Consider the following 25,026-nt stretch of genomic DNA (forward strand, 5'->3'; position numbering starts at 1 on the left):
AAGCCCTAAGATCTAGGTGATCTCTCTTTTTTTGTACAAGAGAAAATTTAAACCAGAGAAGTTACAAAAATTTATTTTACACAGTGGTTATCAGAAATATACAATGGCTCAGAATGAAGTTCACTGATAACTGAGAATTGTAGCAGGAGAAAATCTATGAGGAAATTAAATTATATCCTTTTTAATCTTCCCCAAATCTAAGCAGCAACTCAATTGCATTGGTGAGTGGGTAAGACAATAGCTCTCACTTTGTCTTCTGCCAACAAGTTGTCATAGTGTTCCTTGTACACGTCAAGGTCTTCTTGGGCTTTCTGGATGGCCTCTGAAGTCTGGTTCTATAATAACATCAAGAATAGGCAATTGAAACTGAGTTTTTTCAGGATAAACAAACATATTGGGGACACTAAAAATAAGAAATCTCCTAGTACAAGATAAATGTATCAGTGAAATATCCATTAGAGATAACATTTATAGCAGAAAGTAAACCAGTTGGAGACTTTGAAAGAAAAAACATCTAATCACCTGTTTCTTTTTTTTTTTTTAAAGATTTTATTTATTTATTTATTTGACAGAAAGAGACACATCGAGAGAGGGAACACAAGCAGGGGGAGTGGGAGAGGGAGAAGCAGGCTTCCCGTGGAGCAGAGAACCGGACACGGGGCTTGATCCCAGGACCCTGGGATCATGACCTGAGCTGAAGGCAGACGCTTAATGACTGAGCTACCCAGGCGCCCCTAATCACTTGTTTCTAAGTACAGCCAGCTGTGTGAGTGTGTAAGTGACTGTGGAACAGGGAAGTATGATGATGATGAAATTGCACAAGCTTGGGATTCACATGGGCTTGGCTTCTGAGAGACTGAATATATAAACAGACAATGCCAGACCATATATACAAATAGAACTCTGACCCACAACCCCTGTAGCAACTAGCCGGGAAACAAAACCATATCCTCGGCAACGATCAGTCCCAGACTGTCATGATTTGATCAGTAACTTTCAGCTTTCCTAATTTTTGCCACCATTTCCAGTTTAGGACCAAACAGAGAAAGCTGAATATGCTCCCCAAATTAATCACATAGGTTGCCTGTCTTCTAATTAACTTGCCCCTGGCTTCCCCATGCCAACAACTTTTTTTTTTTTGAGATTTTATTTATTTATTTCAGAGAGAGAGCAAGTGAGCATGAGCGGAGTGGGGTGGGGGGGGGGGGGGAAAGGCAGGGGAAGCAGAGGGAGGGGAAGAAGCAGACTCCCCGCTGAGCAGGGAGCCCCATGGGGCTTGATTCCAGGATCCGGGGATCACAACCTGAGCCAAAGGCAGACTGAGCCACCCAGGCACCCCCTTCCCCCATGCCAACAACTTCTAATCAGGGTACACCTGAAGCCCTCTCTTCTTTCCATTATAAAGCTTTCCCATCCCCCTGCCTGCCTTTGAGTGTCCACCAAACACAAGTGATGGTGGCTGATCTCTTACTATATCAAGTTCTGAATAAATAGTCTGCTTATTCTCATTTGGATGGTCTCCATTTATTTTCACAGTTCTAATTCCTGCTGTTTTACTTTCTTTTTTTTTCTTTTTTAAAGATTTTATTTATTTATTTGACAGAGAGAGACACAGCGAGAGAAGGAACACAAGCAAGGGGAGTGGGAGAGGGAGAAGCAGGCTTCCCGCGGAGCAGGGAGCCCGATGCGGGGCTCGATCCCAGGACGCTGGGATCACGACCTGAGCCGAAGGCAGACGCTTAACGACTGAGCCACCCAGGCGCCCCCTGCTGTTTTACTTTCTAATGGGTGACTTAGGCATGTTTACTAGTCTCTATGAGATGGTCTCCTCACCTGTGAAAGAAATCCAGTACCTTAAGAAAAAAAAAAAATTAAATGTGCTGATGGAAGAAAAAAAAAAAGAAATCCAGTACCTTGCAGCGTTGTTATGAGTAGGGCTGCATTCAGAAGGTGTGCATATGCTATTTAATGGACTTTTAGCAAAAACTAAGTTCATATGTCATATATATGATATATATATGATATTAAATCATTCATTCATAAATGTTATTAATACTACTAATAAAAACTGACATCTTTTGAAAATTATTCTGTGACAAGCATTTTGCATTCATTGTGTCTTTAATGAAACATATCTATTCACACTATCTATTATTAGAGTTTTCCAGATATGACAGGTTTTCATTCTATAAGCTACCACATTACTTACATGTTTAGTAATACTTAGGGTTCCAAATGATCCAGAGAGAACAATATTCCCAGAGAAGGGCTTGCAACTAGCTTAAAAGGTTATACGTCTTGTCCAAGGTCCCACAGTGTCACAGCCAGTCAGTGGTTAAAAGTGGGTCCTTTCAACCATGAAGCTATATTGTCTCATTTTATAAACTGTATGTCATATGAAAGTCACACGGTTCTTTTGACTAAATGATTGCAGATGCAGAATCCCATAACTTCATTAACAGATAAGAGCGGGTGCTTTCAACCTGACCCTGGAGCCAAGTCCCTGACGGGGAGCCAAGGAACACACACAGCTGAGAGGAATGTGAAAGGAGAGAGTGAGAGCATGAGCAGGGGGAGGGGGAAGGGAGAGGGACAAGCAGACCCTGTGCTGAGCTTGGCCCGATGTGAGGCTTGACACGGGGCTCAATCTCAGGACCCCGGGATCATGACCTGAGGCGAAGGCAGATGCTTAACCGACTGAGCCACCCAGATGCCCCTGAGAGCTTGTTAAACAAGGAGCATGTCTGTCAGAAAATCCTTTTACTCAAGATATCAGATATCATCCTTACTTTCTCCTCCTGCTTCCTTGTAAGGTAGTTGTTTAAGAATGCTTCTCTGGAGCTTATTTCTTCATCCAACAGTAGAGAAAAGACAAGATTATTTATTTTCAATTCCTCCTGTAGAAATATTTAAAAAGGTTGGGGAAATGATCACTACATCTATTTGAGAAAGGGTCATAGACTTGACACTCATCAAGCAGGTTTATGACATACAAATAAGAGAAATTCTTTTTAAGAGAAAGGGAATATAGACTGTGGCACTAACTACTCAGTTATTTTACCTTTTCATCTTTTCACTGTAAGATAAAACATATATAGAGAAAAATACACAAGACCATATATAGTTTAATGAGTTATTATAAAGGTAAAACACACTTGCGATCACCACACGGTTCAGGAAATAGAACTTTCCCATCCCAGAAGCCCCTTCCATGTGTCCCCTTCACAGTCTCAACCCTGGTAATAACTACTTTCCTGACATCCAGAGTAATCACTCTCTTGTGTTTCTTTATGGTTTTATCACCCAGTTATATCTCTCTAGGCACTATAGCATCACCTGTCCATTTAAAAAATTGTCACATTTTAAAAATCTCTTATAATCCACAGTTTCCCTTCCACCCCTTTCCTTTCTTCACATTTTCTTATAGTTTTACCTGGTCTGGGTTTTGCTATCTGCATACTTACAGTGAGTTCATCAGTATCCTTCATGTCATGTACTTCCTGAAAACTGGCAGCTGATCAGAGGCCTTATCAGACACATGTTTGATCCTTCTGGCAATACCGTAGGTGATACTATGTTCTTTGATCAGGACACACATAATATTAGGATATCTGCATTTTTGTGATGTTAGTAATGGTAGACACTCCATGCCCCAACCCGTTAATCTATGGGGAGTTGCAAGATGGTGATAGTCTATTTCTATCGTTCCTTTTTCACTTATTAATTAAAATTCTTTTATAAACAGATGCTTCTCCTTATCTGCAATGTAGTTACCTAGTGGTACAGTTCATATAGGAAGGTGGAATCAATACTCAGTGCTTTCTCTTTATCAGTTTCTACATAATGAATTGGTTGTTATTCTTTGAAGGTGAACAATAGGCATTTTTCTTTTTAAAATATCACAAATTCACAAATTTAAACAACTTTGGTGGGTTTCAGTTAATTGCAATGATTATCATTGTTGAATCTTAAATTATTCCCTTTAGGGGAGCTTTTAAATTTGGCCCCTGAGTCCTTTGGATATTAGCTGGTAGTCTTTGACAGTTTCCTCATTATCTTGTATGAAAAGATGTTCTGAGCTTATCTTTTTAAAATAACAGCTTTATTAAGATATATTTCATACAATTCATTAATTTCATACAAGTCAAGGTTCATCCATGTTGTACCATGTATTAGAACTTTCTATTGCCAAATAATATTCCATTATATGGATAAACCATATTTTATTTATCCATATGTAGTTGTTGGACATCTGGATTGTTTCCACTTTTTGGGCATTATGATTAATGCGGCTCTTATGACTAGTGCTGGGGCATTTATTCCCAGTGTCCCCCCACCCAGCTACCATATACACACTCCCTCCCTGCTGGGCCAGTGGTTATGTCCTGTCTATGGCCAAGACTCCCAAAGAGCAGCCTCTCTCTCAAGGCTACAGGTCTTGCTGGGTCCTGGTAGCAGCTCCCTTCCTTTGCCTCTTTAGCTCTAGTGATGTTACTGCCTTCCTGCTACTTCTAATCTCTTAGTTTTTCACCATTCCTTGCTGTTTCCCCTTAATCCTGACTATACCTCCATAAAGAGTCCTTGCATTAAACCTCTTAAATGTAACTCTTTCAGTGTACCATTCCTGTTGGGACCCTGAGGATAGAGACAACCTCCTAGAGGTTCCCTTATCTTCTCTCATCTTTTTTGGCTGACCCCCCTTGCTTTGGAAGATACATATAAATTTTTGAGATCTTGTATTTCTCAAAATATCATTATTTTCCCTTACACTCAACTGATAGTTTGATCAGGTATAGATTCCCATGCTAGGAATAATTTTCCCTCAGAATTTAAAGGCTTCACTGCTTGGTCTTCTTGTTTCTAGTTACTGTACACGTCATTTATATTCTTACTGCTGAGTAAAATTAAGCCAGATTTTTCATCAGATCTTTTGGGGCAAGTGGATTATTCATTCATTTAACACATAGTATGAGCCCGGCCCTTTGCTAGTTTCTGGAGATACAGGGATGAATCAGACAGACTTATAGTTTTGGGAGCATTAAAAAGTAATCTCATATAAATTAAAATTCAGTTGCAATAAGTTTGAGAAAGTAAAAGAACAGAGCATATACTAGGAGGCTCTAGCCTAGTCTGAGGAACTGGCTTGTAAGCTGGGACCTGACATATGTAGCTGAGTAGATAGGGGCCAGGAGGCAGAGCTGGGAGGAAGGGGCACCGAGGTGAGCTCAAGGCACCAGAGGAGGAAGCATGGCAGTGAGGGGGAGGGTGGCAGAGGTGAGGCTGGAGCAGGAACCAGGCCAGGACAAGCAGGACCATGGTGCCAGAAAGGGTGTTGGTCTTTTTTCCAAGAACAAAGAGAGGCCCCCGAGGCTCCTTAAAAAGAAAAGGCCTTGTAAGTAAAGCTTCTACTTACCTGGTTGACAACCATCTCTGCCTTCACTCTCCTTTCAAAGAGTCTTTTCAAATGTTCATCAAAATTCTGTGTGCTTTCTTGAATGGAGTTTTGAAGTTTCTTCATTTCTGCTTCTAATGACTGGAAGGAAGTCGATAACAAAGTTAACATCTAGGAACATCAAATGCTCCAAGGAAGGGGTGTTCACATTGTGCTGCAAGGGAGGGGTGCAGGGGGAGGACAGGCCTTGTGAAGTGTCCTGGGCCCTCCACCCTCTTCAACCAGAGATGTTCCACCTGGATCTGTTTAATATATTGTGAGTCTGAGATTTTTGCTTTAAAAAGATTACACTGGGGAAAAAAGAGGAAATAACTGATCATGGCTAATGGTGCAGGCAGAGATAGGCCTAGTAAAACAAATCTCAGCAAATCTTTCTGGGAAATTCTGACCCTCTCTCTATAAGACAGAAATTTCCAGGTATACAATCTGGCCCTAAAAAATCTTGATTTTTTTTTTTTAAAGCCATGATATATCTTCATGGAATTTTTTAGATTTTAAGGAAATAAAGACTGAGTATATAGATATAGAGGTAGATACAGAGATAGAAATATAGATAAATATAGACAGATGGAGATATAACATATATAATTATACTCTCTTTTGTTGTCTCTCCAAAACATCTACATCAGGGGGAAAAAGTCCCACCTATCCTCTCTCCCCCTACTTTTTTTAAATTCTACAAGGACTTAGAGCTAAAAACACAGTAGGTAAGTAGAAAGCTATAAATTTATATTTATTTTTTAAAAGATTCATTTGAGAGAGAGGGTGTGCGTGCACACAACCATGCACATGAGTGGGGAAAGGCAGAGGGAGAGAATTTCAAGCAGACCCCTTGCTGTTCAGAGGGCCTGATGTGGGGCTCAATCTCACAACCCATGAGATCATGACCTGAGCTGAAACCAAGAGTCGCATGCTTAACTGACTGAGCCGGAGCCCCTATAAATTTTTATTTTTAAAGAAATATGAGCAGATCAATCCTAGACATACCATTACAAATAATTTTTATCTTTAAAAGTTTTTGTAACTTTAAGATTTTGATTTAACTTTAAATTTACAGAAAAGTTATAAGAATAGTACAAAGAATTCCCATATACTTTTTTTTTTTTAAAGATTTTATTTATTTATTTGACAAAGAGAGACACAGCGAGAGAGGGAACACAGCAGGGAGAGTGGGAGAGGGAGAAGCAGGCTTCCCATGGAACAGGGAGCCCGATGCGGGGCTTGATCCCAGGACCCTGGGATCATGACCTGAGCCGAAGGCAGACGCTTAATGACGGAGCCACCCAGGCACCCCAGAATTCCCATATACTTTTTATCGTATTAATCAATTGCTAATATTCTGCCCCATTTGATTTATCACTTGCTCAATCTCTTCTCTTTCTCTCTCCCTAGCTCTTTTTCTTTTTTTTTTAAAGATTTTGATTTTATTTATTTATTCATGAGAGACAGAGAGAGAGAGAGAGGCAGAGGGAGAAGCAGGCTCCCTGCTGAGCAGGGAGCCCGATGCGGGACTCGATCCCAGGACCCTGGGATCATGACCTGAGCCGAAGGCAGACGTTTAACCATCTGAGCCACCCAGGCGCCCCCTAGCTCTATCTTTTTCTTGATCATTTGAGAACAAGCTGCAGACACTCAAATACAGGTGAGTCATTTTGTAGACTGTCACTGAGTTTAGCTCTGTCTGATGTTTTCTCATGCTTAAACCAGGTGGTACATTACTAACAGGAACACCACATGAATCATGTTGTACCCTTCTCAGTGTACCACATGAGGAGACATGATGTGGGTTTGTTTCATCATTGGTGATGTTAACTGTGATCACTTGGTTAAGTAGTGTCTGCCAGTTTCTCTATTGTACAGTTACTGTTTTTCCATTTGTAATTAATTAATTTGTGGGAAGATACTTAGAAACCATGTAAAAATCTTGTTCCTCATCAAACTTTTATCCACCAGTTTTAGCATCCATTGATAATCCTTACTTGAATAAATTATTATGGTGATGGTAATAATAGAATTATTATTTTAAATTTACTTTAAAAAGCTAAGTTCTGGGGTACCTGGGTGGCTCAGTTGGTTAAGTGTCCAGCTCCTTTTAAAAAAAATTTATTTCTATTTGTTTATTTCTATTGTTTTGTCCAATTAGACAACATTTGTACATCATTAAAGTGTCCAGCTCTTGATTTTGGCTCAGGTCATGATCTCAGGGTCATGAGACAGCCCTGCATCAGGCTCCGTGCTGGCTTTGGAGCCTGCTTAAGATTCTCTCTCTCCTTTTCCCTTTGCCCCTCCCCCACCCCTCTTGCACAGGAGTGCGTGCATGCATGCGTGTGTGCTCTCTCTCTCTCTCTTAAGTTAAAGAAAAAGCCAAGTTCTGTCTATGCTGGTTTAATGAAGAGAGAGACTAATTCTAGGAAGGTGATGGAGAGAGTTTAGCAAAATGTAGAGGCACTTGACACAAGGAGAAACACCACCCAAATAAAGCTAATTAAGCAATGACGAAATACTAAAATAAAACAAATACGGGAAAAGCACACTTCAGGGTCAGTTTGCTTGCCATAGTTTATGACACAATCTCATAGAAATGGAAAAAATCCCATGGACTGTGGGCCCAGCAGTTGTGTATCAAAGCCATGTGTTCCTGGACAGTGGAAACCATCACATGGCAAATGACCAAAGGCTCAGCCTGCTGAGACCAGATTGTCCAAGGGTCTGAAGCCCACCCTTCTCTCCAGTCTGAAAGGAACTCTTTTAGTGTTAGAACGGCCTTTTGCTCTGTGCTTCAAATGTCCCACATTCTTCTCACTGCAGGCCCTTCTCATGTGCTTTTCCATCTGTCTGATCTCCATTCCCTGCTCTTCAACCTGTCATTTTTCTCATTCTTCCAACTTGAGCATAAAAGCCACTTTCTCAAGTAAGCCTACCTTGGGTCCTGTCTTAGGCACTACCTTGAGTCTTAGAAGCAAAGCCTGGAACAGGATTCCAGTGTATGCAATTTTTGGAGGGAGTGCTTTTTCAGAGACACCTGTAAAATGGGGAAGGGAAGCAGGCAGGGAAGGGGCAGGAGCTGAGCAACAATGTGCTCTTAGGTGGCCCAGCCTTCGCCTGATTCCCAGGGGTACAAGGGTAATAGAGAGGCTCTGCTGAGCTGTCCCAATTTGGGCCAACTGGGCGGGACTTTTGTATCCCCATCTCATCAGTCAGTCACAGGCTTTTCTGGATAGGGGCAGTGATATAGCCTTGTATGCTATAACAAGAATGCCCCCTTGATGAGCCAAGGCACCAGAGGTCTCAGGTATGAGCCTTTAGCTGCAACATACACAGACATAAGGGAATGGGCACGCCAGCCTGAAAAGGCGACCTAGTGAATACCAGTGGCCTCAATCTACGTCAGTGCCTCTGTGTTTACTGTCATAGGTGGCACCTGAACTTGTCCATCCTGATTCATCACACTGCAGTTAAATAACTATTCTGTGAATGTTCAGTTAATGTGTAACTGCCCCCCTGCCCAAGGCAGTGAACACCGGGAGGGGCCAGGGCTGTGTCTGTCTATTCAGCAAGTGTCTCTTGGGACCCGACACAGTGACCAGCACATAGTGAGAATCAAAGGAATATTTGTTAAAGAATTGGGTGTCGCTTTTCCTCAAACATTCCTGGGAAAATCTAATTTTAACCAAAACTGTATCAGATGCTGCAAAATGAGAAGCAGGGGAGATGAAAGGTGGGAGACTAAATAGGAGGGTAAGGATGAACAATGCGGAATCCATCAGACCAAGAATTTCTCCCAGCCCTGGACAAACACATGGCCTGCAATTTAAGAAGGTATTGTTGTAGTTGACCAGACTAGGCTCTTAAGGGTGAAGGTGGTAGCCTTTCATCTGCAAATCACCAGGCCCTAGGAGAGTGCCTGGCACATAATAGCTGTCAATAAATTTATCTATTCATTCAGGAAATATTTATTGAGTGCTTATTATGGGTCAAGCACAGTTCTCAAAACTTGGAATATAGTAATGAACAAAGCAGACCAATTCTCTTCCCTCATGTTACATTCTAGTAGAGGATTCAGGTAACGTGTAAACAAGTACGGATGATGTAGGCCAGGTGGGGATGAGCACTCTGGAGAACAACAAAGCCGGGGGGGGGGGGGGGGGGGGGGGGGGGCTGGGCGGGGGGGGAGGGAGTTTGCCCTGTTATGTAGGAAGATGAGATGACAACTGAGTAGAGATCCAAAAGAGGTGAGGCAGCAAGCCGTATGGCTAAATGGGGTAAGAGTACCCCAGGTAACGGCCACAGCATGTCAAGGGCCCATGGCAAGAATGAGCTGTGGGTCCTGGCGTCAAGAGTGTGCTGGGTACCTTTGAGGAACACCAAGGAGTTTCCCGGAGAGTGGTGGGAGGTAAAATGGGAGGGGTACAGATCAGGGGACCAGGAAGGCAGAGAAACTAATGCCATAAATCGGGTAAGAGATGCTGGTGTTTGGAGTAGGGTAGGAGTTGTTGTGGTGCCCAAAGAGAAGCTCCTGGAAAATCATAACGAAGGGACTGGAGGTGCAGTCTCAGGCAGTGCTGCTTCTGGGGAGAGTGAGGCAGCGTGGAAGAGGGAGGGGCCTCTTGGAGACTTGGGTGAAAGGAAAGAAGAAAGGAAGAAGTGAAGATTAAGGGTCCTGCAGAAACAAAAGAAAATCATGAAATCAGAAGACGCACTGGTGGTCTCTTCCCCCTGAAATAAGAACAGCGCTGCATGAAGAACTTTATATCAAGTTGATAATGTTATCCACACAGAAGGGGAAAAAAGGATTAGTCCAAATAAATTCTGAATATAATGTGCAGGTGGTCTGCCCTCCATGAGATATATCCTACGAACAAAAAGAGGAGCAAGGAAATCTTAAAACCTACCAAGAAGTTTTGCTTTTGGTAGAGGCATTATACATATATTGTAGGACTGAGCAAATGAATAAATATACCTATATTTGGGGAACTAGAGCTTGCACTGAGAAAGGAGATCTACATGCTAAATTAGGGAAAGAGAGAAGAACCTTAGGGTATGTTGAATTGGAATTGGATAAATGACGTATCAGATATTAAACTGGTAAGAACAGATACTACACTTGATCTTAGCCAAAATTGGAATTGGAGGTAATAATATGGAGTTTTGATGTCATATATATATGTTATATATATAAAATTCAGGAGAAAAATACAAAATACAAAAAAAATGTGGCAATATGAAAAGCTGGTGGGTTAAGGTATATGGTGTAGGTATACCAGATATACAGAACATGGGTGCACTATTGACATAGGTATATGGTACAGAGATTGTACTTCTCACGCAACATATCTGTACATTTGAATAATTCTAAAATAAAAATTGGCAAAAAAATAATCTAATATTGGGAAAATTGGTAGAGATATACAATGAAATAAGATTTGCCATGACTTGATAATTGTTGAAGCTGGATGAGAGGGTCATTATACTATTCTCTCTACGTTTTTATATGTTTGACATTTTCCATAATATAAAGGTTTTTCCAATAGACTGAGAAAAGAGAAACTGGAGACAGTGAAGACAGATTTTTCTAGGGATTTTCTGAGGAGATACTGGGCAGTGGATTGAGAGGAAAGTTGGGTCCAGGGACTTTTTTTTCCCTTTTAACTTACTTTGAAATAAATTCAGACTAACTCAAAAGTCATAAGGATAGTAGAAAGAATTCCAGAATCCTCTTCAAAGGAGTCTCTTTTTCTTTCTCATTCTCTTTTCTATACAATGAGAGATGTATCCAATGTATAATATTACAACATATGTCTATGCTGGAGGGAAAAATTGATGTAGGAAAAAGGGGCAAATTGCCCGAATGGTAAGATGGGATGGGATCAGGTGCACAAGTGGAGGACCAGGCTTGGGCAGGTGCAAGGTCATTTCATCCCTAAGAAACAGAAAGGGAGAGTCTATGGATTCTGTGCAGGTGGGAGGTAGATGTGCGAGTGGAAGAGTAAGGAAAATCTCTTCTAGTTGCTTCTCCCCTCCCAGTGAAATAGAAAATGAGGTGAGTGAGCCAAGGGGGTCAGGTGTTGGAAGTTTGGAGACAGAGGAGAATGTGGGACGTCTTCCTCTAGGATCTTGCTACTTAAAGCGTTCTCCTCTGACCAGCAGCAAGCCACACCACCAGGCTGCTTGTTAGAAATCTCAGGATCCTTCCATTTCCTCAAAATGACAGAATCAAGTCAAATATTCTTGACAAGATCCCTCAGGTGGTATGGAGTCAGCTAGGGGTGGGGAAATGGAATAGCATCACCAAACAGCTCTGAAGACCCAATAAAGATTAAGGTCATTGGAGGGAAATCAGTTAGTATTTTTTTCTTTACCCACATCGTGGTGCGTGGTGCAGGTGCAGAGAAGGCTGAGTACTGGCTTCAGCCGTGGCTGGCTTTTACCCACTGAATTTGACCAAGGAGCAGGGAGGTGAGAGTGTCGGCAGCAGACTATTTCACAATATGAGATCATGGAATAAATGCTACCACCTTAGGCATCTATACTCCCTAACTGCTTGAAATTTTCACTGCATTCAAGACTGCTCATTTTGGCTTTTTGGGAAATACTATCTTAGGATGAAATGTGAGGGCACTGTTAGAGGACTGCAGTGAATAAAAATGGGAACAGGTTATCAATAGATCTAAAGAAGTTGCTCATGAGATACAGCCACTATAAAGCTGACAAACTGCCCTGCCTCAAATAATGCCATGATTTTACCTTCTTCATAGCGGAATACTTTTTTAAAAGATTTTATTTATTTATTCGACAGACAGGTAGAGAGCACAAGTAGGTAGAGTGGCAGGCAGAGGGAGAGGGAGAAGCAGGCTCTCCCCTGAGCAGGGAGCCGGACGTGGGGCTCGATCCCAGGATCCCAAGATCATGACCTGAGCTGAAGGCAGCCACTTAACCGACTGAGCCACCCAGGCGCCCCTGGAATAGATACTTTTTATTTGGTTGTACACCATCCGTTTTTATATCTCTATTATATTTGTAAGCATTTTTCTTTTTTCTTTTTTTTAAATTAACATATAATGTATTATTTGTTTCGGGGGCACAGGTCTGTGAACTGTAAGCAATTTTAATGTGGGAATGTTTCTTTGAGATGCAAGGAGATATCAGTGGGAGAACTGCTTTGCAAATATCTCAAGTTACAGCTGTAAAGTATGTGCTGCTGACTGTGTCATTCTTCTGTCAGGTCCTTTTCTTGAGATTGAGAGGAAATCAAGCAAGAGTTATGAATGAACTCAAACAGATGTGGAAGGTGCAGAGCAGTGCCTAGAACATACTCTCATAGATGTTCATTAAACATTTGAAGAAAGAATGGAGGACCAAATGAACTGTAACAATCTGGGAAATGTTGAAATCAACAAGAACTTTAAAAAAAAATTGCAATACACTCTTTTTGTTTTAAATTGTGTTAACTCTTCAAACTTATCTCTACCCACTTCCCCAAATTCTCTTGAGAATTTAAGCTGAAACAGTATCCTTAAGCTACTAACAACACTGAGGGAATAAAGAACACTTAATTTGAAAACATACTGGAACAAAACCATGGTAGGGTATATTAATTCTTTGCTCTTCTGACCTTTCTATACTTATCTCTTTCTTCATTTAACTCTTTGACTTTCTTCTCATAGTCTTTGAATTGTTTCCTCTCCTCTTCAGACCATAGAGCATCAGGTTTTACCATGAAAGCAGGTTGAGGAATCACCTGAAGATAAAAAGGAAAGCATATACCGTGGCTCAAACATAAATATAGCAGTACAGTAAAAGGTCAGAGTTATCATTACAGTTAAAAAAAAAAAAGAGCCCTTTCAAGGGATATAGTTCTTCACATTGGCAAGACAATGGCCTGACACTTTGAAGAAAGTACATGAAAAAAGTTACAACTGCTTTTCTGTGAACATAAGCGAGAGTGGGCAATTTGGGACATATAGAGACTCTTAGGTGACAGGGTCAGAGATGTATGTTGATATCTTCATAGTTAGAACTACACCTGGGCTCCAGGGACACCTAAGGCACGTATCAAAGGGAATGTTTCATGTTATATCCAGAGAATTACAGATGCAACATTATCATTGCTTTCTATCCAGACCAAAACCAGTTTGCTTGTTTTGTTCTTTTGTTTGCTTTATGTAAGATAGGGAGGCAAGTCCGCAGTTTCAAATTTCTTATTTGCCTAATATGGTATATTTATGAGGTACTGGGATGTTGTATATTTGTTGCTGTAGAATTTCTAAAATTCGGGTCAATATAGACAAAAACGATCAAATTTGAGTAGCTCTCTCTACCCCATTCCATCTTCCATAAGAATGTCCAGAAATCTCACCATTCTCAAAATATCTTCCTTCTTGACTTCCAGAACTCCTCCCATCATGTCCATCAGGGCTCGGTGCCTTGTGTCGGGGCCCTGGAAAAGAGCCAGGGTCAGGGAGGGTAGCTAAGACAGAGACCTGGCCCTCTGGTAGCACCAGAGGCAGCCTCCCACCCAAGGTTAGAATGACTGCATTTAGAATTGGGGAGGGTGGCGAGTGGCATGAAGGGAAGAGGAGAAGGAGGCCCCTGAGATTCCAGGGACCTCTGACCATGACAAATGCCGTGATGTGTTTCTATAGTGGAGTAAAGTACAAGACAATTCAATCAAATTAGGAACAAATATACCTAAAGGAAAGAGGGTCTTAGGTACGTTTGAGCAAAACTGCATACCCGTGTCAGAAGCCATCGCTCCATTTCACGGGTTGCGGTCAATTCTGCTTTGGCTTTCAGCCATGGATTAAGCATTTTCTGAGCTGTAATCTGAAAGAGAAAATGTAGTTTAATGCTGTTGTTCTTACACAATTTAAACCAAACCTTCCTTTCACACAGCAGGGAGGAGGTTAGAAGGTATCGAGAGGATAAAGGAACCATCCAGATTTCACAATCAATTTCCTATCTTGGGACAAAGATGAGATCTAGAATGAGAGGGTTGGGAAAATTGATTGTTACTTCTCTATTAGCTCTCAAAGCTCTTCTCCATCACTAAAGAGATTATAACAGGGATCTGATTTAGACTAGGGGGACAGGAAAGGGGTTCAAAGGAATGTCATCTAAGCCAAATCCTGTAGGATGGGGGTCCTGCGAGGTCAATAGCTTGGAGCATTCAAGGAATTGTGGGAACGAGAGTGTGGCTGGCCCAGAGCAAGGTAGGCAGTCACAAAGGGGCTTGTTATCTGAGGTGAAATGAGCAGCCACTGCAGGGTTTTAAGCAAGGGAAAGACATAATAAGTTTGGCTTGTAACAAGATCACTCTCCTGATGTAGAAGGGATTAGAGAAGAAGCAAGTGTGGTGAGGTTAATTATGCACATACAAAGACCGCCCCCAGCAGGATCTTGGTGAGAGCCACAGAGAGAGGTCCTTGCTATCACAGTGCTCCAGAGACTTAGGTTACATGGCAGGAGACCGGTTCTGGAAGAAATAATTTCCTTAAACAAGTACAGTAGACTGTAGAGATGAAGATGTACTCTGAAGGATAAGGGTTTGCGTTCAGACCCCAAATCTGTCACTTACTAGCTTTCTAACGGTTGTCAAGCTACTTAACCTCTCTGTGCCTTACTTTCCTTATCTGTAAAATAGAGGTAATATTAGTACCTACCTTGTAAGGTCTTATAATGATAAATTAGTTTCCATCTATCTAGGGCACTTAGAACAGTACCTGGCTTTTAATAGGGACTATATAAGTGTTTGCTGTTATTTCTAAGTAACACTATTACTTTTTATCCCAAAGCAATCAAGCTGGTTTCATATGAGCAAGGATTTTTTTTTTTTTTAGTATTTTAAATTTGGTTATATTTTAATTATTTTCTTTAAGCATTTACTTGTAACCACCTCTGGTCTAACACCTTTTAAGAAGGCTGACCAGTGGGGTGCCTGGGTGGTTCAGTCGGTTAAGCATCCGACTCTTGATTTCTGCTCCGGTCATGATCTCAGGGTGGTGAGATCAAGCCCCATGTTGGTCCCTGGACTGGTCATGGAGCCTGCTTAAGATTCTCTCTCTCCCTCTCCCTCTCCCTCTGCACGGTCCCCCGCCCCCTTGCCTCACACTCTCTCTTAAAAAAAAAAAAAAGCCTGACCACTGAGCCCCCTTTCTCTGGGATTCATCCTGCCTTAGTGACCCAGATAATTACTGGAGCTTCATCAGGCTCTCTTCCACAATGTGATCCAAACTTCTTCGATACAGGCACTGGACCCAAGCTGGGTCAATGAAATTCTTTCTAGTCAAATGTGGAATTAGGACTAAGAGGTTCTAGTTTGGAGCAGCTGTCTGCTTGAGTGAGGAGAAATAAAGTAGAAACTGCTAGAGGAAGGTGAAATGCAGACAGAGGTGAGCTAAGAGATAAAGAAAGTGGACTTCTTGACTCCCCATGAGATTTCAGTCTTTGGTCCCTGCTTCTTTCTAGGCTTGACATCCAAATCTTCCCTAGATTCCACAGGATTCCAAAAGAAATTCTCATTATTGCTGAGGCAATGTCAACTGTTTTTGTTTCTTGTGACCAAGAATACCACCTGACACAGTCACTTCCAGTACTGCACACAAGGAGATGAGTAAGTAAGAATGTGGGGAAATGTCCTGAGAGAAAAGGGAAGGGATAACGCAGCTAGCCAGTACCTCTTTGTTTTCCACAATGAGGGTTCTCTCTGGCTTCTCACAATCATCAAATTCTGGTTGCCAGACCACTTCTTCCAAGTCCAGATCTAAAATAATTTCTTTAATTCTTACATTTCTTTCCTTCACACGTGCAACTTCAAACTCTTTTTGTTTATATGCAGCATCAAACTCATTGTTGAAAGCAGTTTTTACCTTGTAAATGACATCCTGAAATATCAATGTAATACTGAGAACACATCACGTTATAGATCATTACTAGTAACATGGTCTCACGGTTTTACTTTCCTTCCAAAATCACTTTATAAATTATCAGGAAGTTAATCTTTCTAAAATACAGTTTATATTAAGTCATTTCTTGGTTCAGTAATCCACAGTGGCATCCTATCATGGGTAGGATTAAGGCAATAGCCATAACTGTTATATCACAATCTACTTCCTGAAATGGAAACCGTAACTCAGTATGCAGGTATGTTGATAAATGCTGAAGTAGATGATGGATACTTGGAGACTCTTTGGGCTATTCTCTCAATTTTTGTATACGTTCTAAAAAAATCCATTATAAAATACTTTAAAGTGATATGTGATCTTTAAATTGGGAAATGTCTTTCCTTTGAAGCCTTGTTTGGGGGAGATGTGGTAAGGAAAGGATGGCCTATAGAGGTTGTTTGGAGAATTTCCAGAAAAGCACAACCACACACAATATGGTCAGGTCATTCTCAGGTAGGACAGGGACCTAAGTTGGCTAGCTGGATCAGCCAGTTGTCCAGGTGGCCGTGGGTCCGATTGGATTGTTCCCACCTGTGCTGGTGAGTGGAATGATGGTCAACTAAAGTAGCCTTATTTTACCGTCAGAGTTCAGTCTGTATATCTATCCTACTGAAGATGAAACCATTAAAGCAGGTAGAAAGATGATCTTAACAGATGACACCAGAATTTCTCTTGGGCTGAAACTAACCTTGTAGGAAAATGCCTTAATAAGACAGCAGAAAGGTGAGACACTGAGGGCATGGGTCAGCAAAAGCTGAGCAACAAAAGAGATAACTAAACAGTTTTGGATATAAATGCACAGGAATTTCAGGGGTTGGAGGAGGAGAAGAAAAGAAAAAAATAGGAAGAGAGAGCAGAGTATCATGGTAGGAGGCTGGAACTCAAATGGCAGATATGGTTGGAGGACGTTCAGGAAAAGGAATGGCCAACATTAAATTTTGAAGCATCCACATTGGTGCAGTCTGTCACTGAAATTTCAAAAACTTTTGGTAGGCATATACAGATGTGTTCTGAGACTGACTTGTTCAGTGGAGAGTAAGGAGTAGGAGCTTAGAGCTTGTGGGATATTGCACCTTATTCCTGAGTCCCAGAAGAGAAGTTATGGAAGTCTTAGAGAGGAAATTGTATTTCCCCAGGTTAAGGGGATAGATAAGCAATCATATCTTGATCTAACAGACATCTGAGTTACCTAGAAGATGGCATTCAAGGATCTCTTTTATCTTTGAGCTTACTGAAAATCTAAGTAGAAGAAGAGTTTGTTTGTGGTGTCAGCCAGGGTAGGTATTCTTCAGAAAACCTGTTATCATAGAACCCAGTCCAAAGAGATGAAAGCAACTCTTGTACACAAGTTCTGTTTGAAGAACATGGACACACTAGCCATCTGGATATTTCTCTATGTACCTTAAAGACATCATTTGGTTAGCATTAGATTTTAATTTGAGCCTTTGCAAGATGCCTCATGGGGAGTTTTAGAGATTTTAGAGGATAAAGAAAAAATTCACCTACTTTCAGTAATATAATTTGGTTTATTTTCTCCTCTCTGGAATGAAGTTCCAATTGGCTTGACAGCAAAGGGGCTTGTACACCAAAATCAGTACTCAGACTGCCAAGCAGGTAATTGGGCAAGTTGGAATTTTTTACTGCCACTTCTTCTTCTTCTTCATCCTCCTCTTCATGATGCTTCTTAACCAAGGTAATTGTAGACTGAACCTCTACAATTTCCTTCCGTAGCTTAATATAGAAAAAGGTGACACGAAAGTTATGCAAGAATAAGAATTCTCTAAAGGGCAATTTTGCGACAACTTAAATATTTCAGTCATTTTAGATGTTAAATTGTCTTGTCAACAACTGAATTCAAAGTGATGGATAGATCCTGATTCAGAAGAGATTTAAGCTTCGGAAACTGATAAAGTCAAGAGAGTAAAAATTGTCTTTGACAGTATGTAATAATTTATATTTCTGTCAGAATGACAACTGCTTATAAATATCATGAGTCTTTCTTGGTACCTAAACATTAAAAAATATACCTTCTCTTCATGTTTACAAAGAAACTTATTCACATAGGACTGACGAGTGTAGGTTAAGAAGACTTGAAGAATGCCTTCATTTTATGTTTCAGAAAAAGAACGGATGCAAAGTTCTGACCAAAACTACATTGATGGGAAATGTTTTTCTAGTGGTCTGATAGAGATTGCTGTTTTAAAACAAACAAACAAACAAACCAAACAAACAGGTGGAATTGCTCTAGGAAAACCATAATTCCACCAAAATAGATACTACTTCATCTTTGGCCAATTATTTAAAAATATAATCCCTCGAGATAAAAGAAGATAAAAAGAGTAGGGTAGATGAAGACAACTTCTGACCAGAACAAGAACAAACCCCCAAATCTCATTTTTTGAAAGCATGTCCTCCTATTTGAGGGCTAGCTAGTATTGTATAGGATTATAGGCTTCTTGATTTACTGTGTGGATTTAGCTCCTATATTTATTAAAATATATTCTACAAATTAACAAGTAATGAAAATGTAAACAATATCTAAACTTATCTTAAGTTGTATCCTAACTCAAATCTGTATGGAGACCCTAAAATAAAACACATTACTTATATAAATAACACATATATATTTAATATTGTACTTTAAGACATTCTGTTTCAATCTTCTTTTGCTGCAAAACTCTCTTTAATTCTTTCAACTCTTCTTCCGTGCGTTCTTTCATTGGAAAGTTCTCAACCACGTAGGGCATGTGAAAGCACTTGGAAAAAAAAAAAGCAAGATGAAATAAATTCATTTGTAGTACCATTGTGCGTATCAGAGGTGGAGTGAGGGATATTATCCCTGATCAAAATGAATTCATAGGTCATCATGCGTGAGTGGAATTGACAGTGGAAACTTTCTTTAAAATAAAACAATGTACATCATTAGTAATGATGTAAACTTTGGGTAGAAATACTGTGCTTTTGTGAGGGATTTATTTCTAGAGCAGTGGTTCTCAACTAGGAGTGATTTTGCTTGCCCTGTCTCCCTCCTCCCCAGCCCTCCAGGGACATTTGGCAATGTCTGGAGATATATTTGATTTTCACTAATGGGAGTTTTGGATACTAGTGGGGCCTAGTAGATAGAGGCCAAAATATCCTACAATCCACAGAACAACCCCCACAACAAAGAATTATCCAGCCTCAAATGTGCCGCTCTAATGAAACCCTGTTTAAGAGCAATACTCAATTACAAATATGTAGCGTGGCCATATACTTCATTATCCAAATTGGGGGGAGGCATATTTAAAAGTGAGAAGGGTGCTCTTATAGTTACTCTAGGACCACAGGCATAAACTGGGACTTCTGGTCACCCTACACAAAGAGGGAAATTGTGTTGGGAGGAATCTCAATGAAAAAGCATTAAAAAACCCAGATGTTTAGAGGGTACAGGTAGAACTGTGAACAATATTATGTCTAGTTTTCGATCTATGTGGAATGTGAGTGAAGTGGCCTTTTGGAAGAGATAGATATGAAGAGTGGATGCAGGTAGTTCATAGAGGAAAGAAAATCTTAAGAGACGGTGGCTTGGAAGTGCACAGGGACTGAGCAGAGAGGGAAGAATGATAACAAGAGAGTGTCACAACTAGGTGGAATTTGGTACAGGGAGGGCAAGGATGCTCTGAATGTTTTTCCACGTATGCATTATCTTAAAATTATTTAAAAAAATTTTCTGCCATGAGACTTTCAATGAAAGTTCTCATCAGCTAAGGTGTTGTACCTGGAATTATGTCTGTTACCTTAAGAGCTCGACCTTTCACAGCCATCGAATTCCAGCATTCTTCTTTAATAAGTTCAGCCAAATAGGCCTTGGCGAGGTTATGCATCTCTGCATCCTTTCTTATCTTGCAGAACGTAGATGAAGGGAAAAAATAAACATGAATATGTGGCTTCTTAAAAAATAATCTGAATTATAAATTCACTAATCAGTCACGGCTGCACATTTAGTGGCTGTCTTCTTGCCCCACCACACGGAACTGCCCCGTGCTGAGATGCACTTGGGGAGAAACACTTTCCTGTCTCAAGGACCTTTCCTAAAGTTTAGTCTGGAGGCTTGGAATTCCCTTCCTTGAGGACCAGGGTATCAACATAAACACCTCTAAAGGCAGACAGGTCCTAAACATGAGCCAAGTCGGTGTGAGGCCAGCTGCATGGCCATGGTGGGCTAGACAGCTAAAATGCACACTATCACAGATCTGGCGGGTTGGTGCAGGGCTGGGGAGCGAACCCACTATGCCGGGTCTTCCTGTTTTGTTAGAGAAGTTTGAAAATGTGTATTTTTTATGAAACTACCAGATATCTAAATGTTGGCTTAATTCTTGTCAATGCATATTTGAAGTGCCAGTTTGTGACCTCTGTCTTGGGGTCACTTAATTCTTCTATTATTTATATCCACTATAAATAAATGTCCCATGACTCTTGGGGATCATATGATTGACCTTTTCTCATTTAGAAACATATGTTACCTCAATTGGTTTTATCTGCTTAAGTAAGCCAACTGCTTGACCTTTAAGTGATTAAGAATTCTTGTTTTAATGGAGTTTGCTAAAAGACCTAATATGAAAGTGAGGACCAACAATCTTTAGTCCTTAGGATCCTCTTCAGAACTTCTTTTGCATTTCTCTTTGTTGGCAGAATTATCAGCAAACTAGTTAAGAATAATATCCCCTGGATTAGAAAATGTCATATTTGTTCATTCGATCATTCATGTTTATTTTATTCATTGTCTGATCAAAGGCTTTGTTTAATTTGCATTTTATTTCTTTTTGATCCATTGAGTTAATGGTTAATACAGTTTTAAATTATTTTTTCCTTAAATAAACAACTATTTTGGCCTATCAGTTGTCAGAACCTGCCTGATTCCCAGCCTACCCAGCCCTCCCCTCTCCACTGCTGAGGCTATTTGATCAACTCCTCCAGACTCCGTCCCTATTTCTGTGTCCAGGTTGTCATTACTGGGCTTTGGTCTTTTCCCTATGGTTGAAATCCTGACCAGAGCTAACTAATATCCTGGTCCCTTTAGGACTGGGATCCCTGAGAGGTAGGTACCACTAACTCTTCCCAGGGACTAGTAGTCTCTTCCCAAATGTGCCTGGGTTTATGGTGTCATCTGCTAACCCTGTCTGTGCTGGACCATCTGGTTTCACTATCACATCCAATCTGGGGCTAATATTTCTTTAAAGCCCAGAGTTTAAAAAAAAAGTAATAATATTGGGCAAACAAGCATGTGAAGAGACTTTCTCTGTACCAAAGACTGCCTCAGAAGATCAAGAAGGCTTCTGGGGGAATATGCAGGAATTTGATTAAGTGGCAAGGAGCATCTGGAGCGGAGGCATGGGGTGGGGGTAATCAGGGTGGGTTTATCAGTGGTCTGTAGGTTAGTAGGCCAGAGGAGGAGGTTTGTGGGGATGAGTGGTCACACATGAGCTTGGAGGGAGAAGCAACACTAGAGTGAGGATGGGGGTAGGCACCCAACCCAAACTCACTGCAGAGTGGTCAAGCTGAGCAGGCTAGGAAAACCTGGTGCCAGAATGGGAGGAGGCATTCCAGGCTTGGATGAAGCCAGGGTCGAAGGGGAAAAGCCTAAAGCCTGGTAGGCAGACTGGGAGTGCTTCCTGGCTTTTATTCAAGTTGTGAGACATTAGCCAAGTGATTCTAGGTCCAAATCCTTAGTTTCCTCAAGTCAGGACAACAACAACCTACCCTTTTGGATGGTTGTGACCATCAAAATAAGTAACATTGAAAAAGCCCCTAAATTGGTGCCTCTTTGTTATAAATAAGAAAATGGGATCATTTCTAATAGCTTTCTGTTGAGTGTAACAAAAGCCAAATTCTTCACCATGATGTATGAGGTCTTCAGAGCTGGCCTCTGTTCCCACCCCATTCCATGAAGCTCTCTCCTGTCCACTGTGCTACTGCCCTTCTGGCCTTTCTGTTCCTGGAATACTCCATTTCTGCCTCAGGGCCTTCATTCATGGTGCGTCCTTAGTCTGCCATTCTCTTCCCCTAACTCTTTGCATAGCTAACTCCTTCTCTCCTTTTCAATCCCAAATGAAATGTCACCTCTTTCAAGTGGTCTTTGACCACAGAAGTAGATGCCTCACATCCATCACATAATTCAGTTTACATCATACAATATAGAGAGATTTGTTTAGGGTCTGTCTTCTCCACCAGATTAGCTCCATGTGGGCAGGACCTATCTGTCTCAGTCATTGTATTCCCAGCACTGACAATAGTGCCTGGCATGTAATAGGTGTTCAATAAATGTTGCAGAACGAATGAATGGATAGATGAATTTTTCCTCCTTGAGGTGAATTTTACCTCTTTGAGTATTATTAAGGTCCTCTTGGTCCTGATTCTGTTATCCAATATATTTCCTTTCCTTCTCAGCCTCATGTCATTCACTAATTTGACGAATATGCCTCATTTCTATATCTTTACCCCGGTCATTAATTAACATGCTTAACAGGAGAGAGTTCTGGAGCATATGACTGGAAACCTCTCTGCTACAGGCATCAAATTATCAGCCTCGTTTTGATATAGTTGTTGAACCAATTATAATCCACTTAAATGTCCTTGAATCCAACCATATTTCCTTCTCTTGCTTAGAAAAAAACATTTTTATTCTTGCACACTCAAAAAATCAAATGTACTGTGCAGGTTGAGAAAGAGGTAGCTTAAGAACATTCTGTGTAAAACACAATTAGGACTTTGACCTAAAATAAAATCCATACAAGTAAACAATATAATGTGACCACCACAAAGAGATGCAAAGGCTATAGCAATAGAAGTTTAGTATCTAGAGAATTAGAGGTTTCAGTTTGTGTTTTTCTCTAAACTGGACAGATAATAATTGGAATTCTTTTGTGGATGCCATACTCAAATATAATGAAACCAGAGGGAAAATGCATGATGATGATGAAGCTATTGAAACTACATTATATGATGGCCATAGGACCTGGGATCGCTAGCATAGACAAGAGAAGACACAAAGGGAACATGGTAATTGCTAATCTTCTCTATTTTCAGAGTGGCCATTGAGTAGATGATGCTCAAAGGGTAGAATAGTCAGTGAATAAAGGGAGAAAGATTTCAATTGTAATTAAGAAAGGGCTAGTGGCGCCTGGGTGGCTCAGTCAGTTAAGCATCCAACTCTTGATCTCAGCTCAGCTTGATCTCAGGGTCATGAGTTCAAGCCACACGTTGGGCTCCATGCTGGGTGTGGAGCCTACAAGAAAGAAAGAAAAGGAAAGGAAAGAGCTCACTAAACCAGAAGGTCCAAAGTTGGCATAAGGTGGCTGAGAGGATTTCTAAAAATGTTCAAACATATGGTGGAAGATGGTTGGAACAAATGTCATGAAGGAGAGACAAAACATCAGATGTGTGGCTGGCCTAGACACTCTTCTTTCCCCTAACTCCCAAATTTAATAATTCTCGGACTCACTGTATTTATATGCACTAGGTTTTTGTTTTATTTGCATTATCCTAGAAAAGTTCTCCTTCCCATTTTCTTTTTACTTCTTTCATTACATTTCTTTAAGGTGCCTAAATTAGATTTTTCAATACCTTTGCCACTTCTTCCTCATTTTCATCGTGAAGTCTTTCCAGTTCTTCAAGATCCAGGCCAAATTCCTTTTGGTCTAATTTTGCAATATTATCTACTGTTTCATTTTCTTCCATCATAGTCAGAACCTGAATTTTCAAATAAGAAAGAATGATGACAAGTAAAGAATTAAACTTTATAGACATGCTTTTCTGAGTCTCTTTAGACAGCAGTCAGTAAAAAAAGAGATGTTTTATTTATCTAAATGTAACTATCAATTGAGTAAGCATTATGGACTTATTGTGGTCACTTAAGTTTTCAGAATTAACCCTTAAAAACTCATTAATCTAAAAACAACAAGAAAAATGTGTAAATTCATCACTTCAGTCAATGAAATTAAGGAATTATTGATATTTAGGTGCGCTGATGGTATTGTGGTTATGTGTTTTAAGAGTTCTTATTTTGGGGTGCCTGGGTGGCTCAGTTAGTTAAGCATCTGACCCTTGATCTCAGCCCAGGTCTTGATCTCATGGTTGTGAGCTCGAACCCCATGTTGGGCTCCATGCTGGGTGTGGAGCCTACTTAAAAAAAAAAAAAAAAAGAGTCATTATCTTTTATAGGTACATACTTAAATAATTAAGGATGAAATGATATAATATCTGGGATTTACTTCAAAATGATCAGGAGAAGGGATAGTGGGTAAGGGTATAGATGAAACAATATTGGCCATTGGATTTATTATTTTATTATTCTCTTTCCTTTTATACATATTTGAATATTTCTAAAATAAAAATTATCTTTAAAAGTTTATAACTTCAGAAAATTCAGGGCCAAAGAATATACATTGTAACATATATGACAAAGTATTAATATCTTCAATATATAAAGAGCTCTTACAAATCAACAAAATATCAGAAAATATAACAGAAATATTGAGGACTTCGATTTCAAAATGGTTGACTGAGAATGGGGTTTACAATCATCCTTTCCTGCCTCAATCCATAAAATTAAGAGGAAAGAAGTGTATAATAAATAGATAAATCTACTACTATAAT

General features: G+C 40.3%; 1 protein-coding gene and 1 pseudogene across 1 annotated transcript in view; both read right to left on the minus strand.

Moving 5' to 3' along the window:
* Positions 1 to 25,026, minus strand: part of CFAP43 (cilia and flagella associated protein 43) — a 111,571-nt gene that overhangs the window by 12,469 nt on the left and 74,076 nt on the right. The window contains exons 20-30 of the mRNA XM_032423404.1: positions 23,995 to 24,120; positions 20,169 to 20,273; positions 19,032 to 19,148; positions 17,899 to 18,123; positions 16,126 to 16,332; positions 14,186 to 14,275; positions 13,809 to 13,889; positions 13,065 to 13,190; positions 5,414 to 5,533; positions 2,790 to 2,897; positions 249 to 335 (exon numbers count right to left, since the gene is read on the minus strand). Coding sequence (XP_032279295.1) covers positions 249 to 335; positions 2,790 to 2,897; positions 5,414 to 5,533; positions 13,065 to 13,190; positions 13,809 to 13,889; positions 14,186 to 14,275; positions 16,126 to 16,332; positions 17,899 to 18,123; positions 19,032 to 19,148; positions 20,169 to 20,273; positions 23,995 to 24,120 — 1,392 coding nt within the window. The remainder of the gene's footprint in view (positions 1 to 248; positions 336 to 2,789; positions 2,898 to 5,413; positions 5,534 to 13,064; positions 13,191 to 13,808; positions 13,890 to 14,185; positions 14,276 to 16,125; positions 16,333 to 17,898; positions 18,124 to 19,031; positions 19,149 to 20,168; positions 20,274 to 23,994; positions 24,121 to 25,026) is intronic.
* LOC116644156 lies at positions 10,486 to 10,589 on the minus strand (annotated as a pseudogene).

This window comes from Phoca vitulina, unplaced genomic scaffold (assembly GCF_004348235.1).
Source record: "Phoca vitulina isolate PV1807 unplaced genomic scaffold, GSC_HSeal_1.0 scaffold28, whole genome shotgun sequence".
Taxonomy (NCBI): Eukaryota; Metazoa; Chordata; class Mammalia; order Carnivora; family Phocidae; genus Phoca; species Phoca vitulina.